General features: G+C 36.0%; 1 protein-coding gene across 1 annotated transcript; it reads left to right on the top strand.

Annotated features, from left to right (window-relative positions):
• Positions 1-2,017: 2,017 nt before the first annotated feature.
• On the top strand, positions 2,018-2,655 carry LOC131057686 (protein MNN4-like). The gene is made up of 2 exons (XM_057991834.2): positions 2,018-2,359; positions 2,476-2,655. The coding sequence occupies exons 1-2, from the start codon at positions 2,018-2,020 to the stop codon at positions 2,653-2,655; spliced, it is 522 nt and encodes a 173-aa protein (XP_057847817.1).
• The last annotated feature ends 633 nt before the right edge of the window (positions 2,656-3,288 follow it).

The raw sequence follows: 3,288 nt of genomic DNA, 5'->3' as shown, positions 1-3,288 counted from the left end.
GAGCAAATAATCTCTTGGCGCTATCATCGTCATCACTTTTCTCACCTCCACACGAGAATAAGAAAATTCGAGTCCCCACACCATAATTAAGGCATAGATAACCACCCTTGTTCTGTATCTATGCTCGATAATAGCCACCTCCTCACCAAGAACTAGTTGAACAACCCTCAAGAACAAGGGGTCCTTCGGAATGAACATGTTTTGCAGCCATTTTGCAGGAACCAGACCCCAAAAAGCAAGCATAAGCTTAGTTGTTATGAGTATGAAATTGGCTTCCATATCGCACTCCCCACAAAATCGCCTAACTCTACATAGAGACCATTATTACCACCACCAAAATCGCTCGACTGCCACAATGAACGAACGCAAATTCTCATTCTAACAATAAATGAAGCTCTCCCAACTCCCGCTGTCAATGCAAAGGATTTTGGCATTAATTGCTTGTAATACTCAGCCAGCCTAGGCACATGAACATAGCGAAAAGAAATACATTTCACACATTTCAAGTATGACAAGGTACTGTACTTAGAAAATTATCTTAACTCCATTGAATGGTACTATCATTTCCATCCCACCACCTCACCTCTCCCTTAGCTAAATCACATGCCACATTGAACAATCCGTCAGCACTGACATTTCCACTTCTCCTTACATGAGAGATGAAAAAATCTTGAAAAGATTTTAATATTTAGCAGATTAATGTGATAAACTTATTTAATCTCCAACTCGGGGTTACTCCTTTCATGATTGCGTTAACCACAACTTGCAAATCTCCCCTAAATGGACTTTCAAAACCTTCATGTTTACTGCCAAATTAGTTGCTAACAAAACCACTTGCACCTCTGCCTCATTATTTATTCCATCTTGCAGTCTTTTTGCTCCTTTAAAAAGAACCTTCCCTTCATCATCGCAAGCTACACATCCCGCTCCAAAAGTACCTGGTTACCCCTAGAAGCCCCGTCATAGTTGATCTTAACCCACCCTCGTCGTTCGGGTTTTAACCAAATCTCCTCATTTCCAAAGTTCTTACAAACAAGATTAACCCATGAACAGATCTCAGAGCATTATCTTTATTTATATATTCTATATAAATTATATCTTCTATATGATTTAAATAATTTATAAAAAAAATTATTACGACTATGATTTCATAAAAGAGGTTAAAAGAAAAGTCATTATTAAAATACATTATTTTAACCTTTACAATAATATTAACTAAATCTTATCAATTCCTTTTCAAATTAATTTTCATCCTTCTTATTATTTAAAATTAAAATTTATATTAACTAATATAATTAAAAAATCATTTCAAATTAAAATACGAAGATTTTACCTATTCTAATCCCCTTCTCCTTTGGTTTTACTCACCCACATGTGCGAATAAGAACGACAGGAAAATAAATGGTGAAATAAGATTGACCACTTTGCCTCTAAATCATTGAATATTCATTTAAACCGGCCTCTAAACTGCAATTTGGTCACTAAATTGCAATTTGAATACGAAATTTCAAAAAGCATACTGCCTATAAATAACATTTTGGCAAAATTTTGCAGCTTAAGAAAATAACAAGATATTCCGACAGTTGTATCGGAAATTCGTGAGATTACCACTTCAAAACCTATCGGCAAACTTTTATTTGATTTGAAATTTTTGACCTCGGCGAATTTTATCCGACTTCCGGTGGGCAAAGGCTTGTGAGGTACCTAGGTACATGATGGTTTCCGAATCGTTTAAAGTTGAATGCGTTGTGAGGTACCTAGGTAATTAATTTTAGCTTGAAAGAAAGCTACTCATTTTAATTATATTTCCGTCATAAATCTGCTGATCTGGAAACCTCATTACCGTGTTTTTTCATTGCTTTACTAAGAAAAGCCTCTCCATACGGCGTTCTAATTGTGTTTGTCTTTGCTTTACTAAGAAAAGCCTCCCCTCCTATCTTTCCCTAGAAACGCGCCTTCTGTGTTTTTTCTTTGCTTTACTAAGAAAAGCCTCTCCATACGGCGTTCTTTTTACAGCATGGCGGCTTCTTCAGAGAAAACCGCGCCATCAAATAATAGGCAGGGCGGAGGGAACAATGAAATTGTTGAGGTTTTTTCAATACCCATTTCAACGAAGAAGCGCAAGAGAGGAGAGGAGTCGAAAAATGAGAGGCATACAAGTAGCAAAGGCAAGGAGAAACAAGAAAAACCTACACCCGCCTCCGCTGCAAAGAAAGTCAGATTCCAGGAGGAGGTAACAACTGAGACCAAAGAAATTGATGAAAGGGAAAACAGCATTTTGAAAAGGAGAAAAGAGAGCAGTCTGGTGGAGAATGATAAAAAAAAAGATGAAGGGAAAGAAAAACACTCAAGTGTTGAGGTAACGATTTCGAAAAACTCTTGTTTATTATCATTTTAATATATATATGTTTTTTGTTTATAGTGGCATTAAAATTTGAATTTGATGGTGGTTTTCAAATCCAAATTTCAAACCAGGTGCTGGATCACATTCACACCAAGAATATGATTGAGGGGTGTGTGAAATCTATGATAAGTGAAGCAAAACAAGAATTTGGGAAAGAGAACAAGAGTATTATGGATGCCTTTCAAAATAAGGCGAGACAAGGAAATGAGAAGCAAGCGCAAAGGGTCAGCCTCTTACAAGCACAGGGCTGATATGTTTGATAGTTTACCTTGTTCTCATTACATAAGAGCTTCTTATATGTTGGAAGCCCCACTGAGTGATTTTGAAATTGAAGAACTAAACGAGACGTACGCTTTGTGCAAGAGTATGAGGTCGAGTTGGTGCAAGAGACTTTAGAAACAATGTATGCAGTTATACTATTCCACATTCCTCTTTTCTAGAGATTCTAGATTACATGCACTCACAAATCGTTACACAATTCAAGCCTCAATTTTATGTATCTTATCTATTTACTCAAGCTACAAATTTTTTTCTTGCATACAACACCTTGATGTACACATCTAATCATATCGTTTCTTTGCTTGTATAGGTCCATAGAATACATTGCATCTCTCACAAAACATCATGCTCATAATATAACACCAAAGTATATATTTCTTTATTATGTTAATGGTAACATTCACTAATTAAAAACAAACTTGAACTCTCCTCCGAATTTCCATGAAAAAAAGAAAGAGAAGTGAACCTCCTCTGTCCGATTTCATCAAGAAGGGTATCGATTACTTAACATAGAATTTTCTCCAAATACCTCAATTCTTATGTTCATCCTGGGCTTCTGAACTGAAAGTTAAATACTCTCTATTCTCACCATTTGCATTTTCAGC

This window comes from Cryptomeria japonica, unplaced genomic scaffold, assembly GCF_030272615.1.
Source record: "Cryptomeria japonica unplaced genomic scaffold, Sugi_1.0 HiC_scaffold_13, whole genome shotgun sequence".
Taxonomy (NCBI): Eukaryota; Viridiplantae; Streptophyta; class Pinopsida; order Cupressales; family Cupressaceae; genus Cryptomeria; species Cryptomeria japonica.
Note: the sequence above shows the minus strand (reverse complement) of the source record. Positions and strands in the feature narration are given on the sequence as shown.

Bases quoted from the DNA above. Each gene is read 5' to 3' on its own strand.
- LOC131057686 (XM_057991834.2), top strand. From the start codon at position 2,018: ATGGCGGCTTCTTCAGAGAAAACCGCGCCATCAAATAATAGGCAGGGC. The intron at 2,360-2,475 runs GTAACGATTTCG...ATTTCAAACCAG, and splicing joins AAAAACACTCAAGTGTTGAG to GTGCTGGATCACATTCACAC.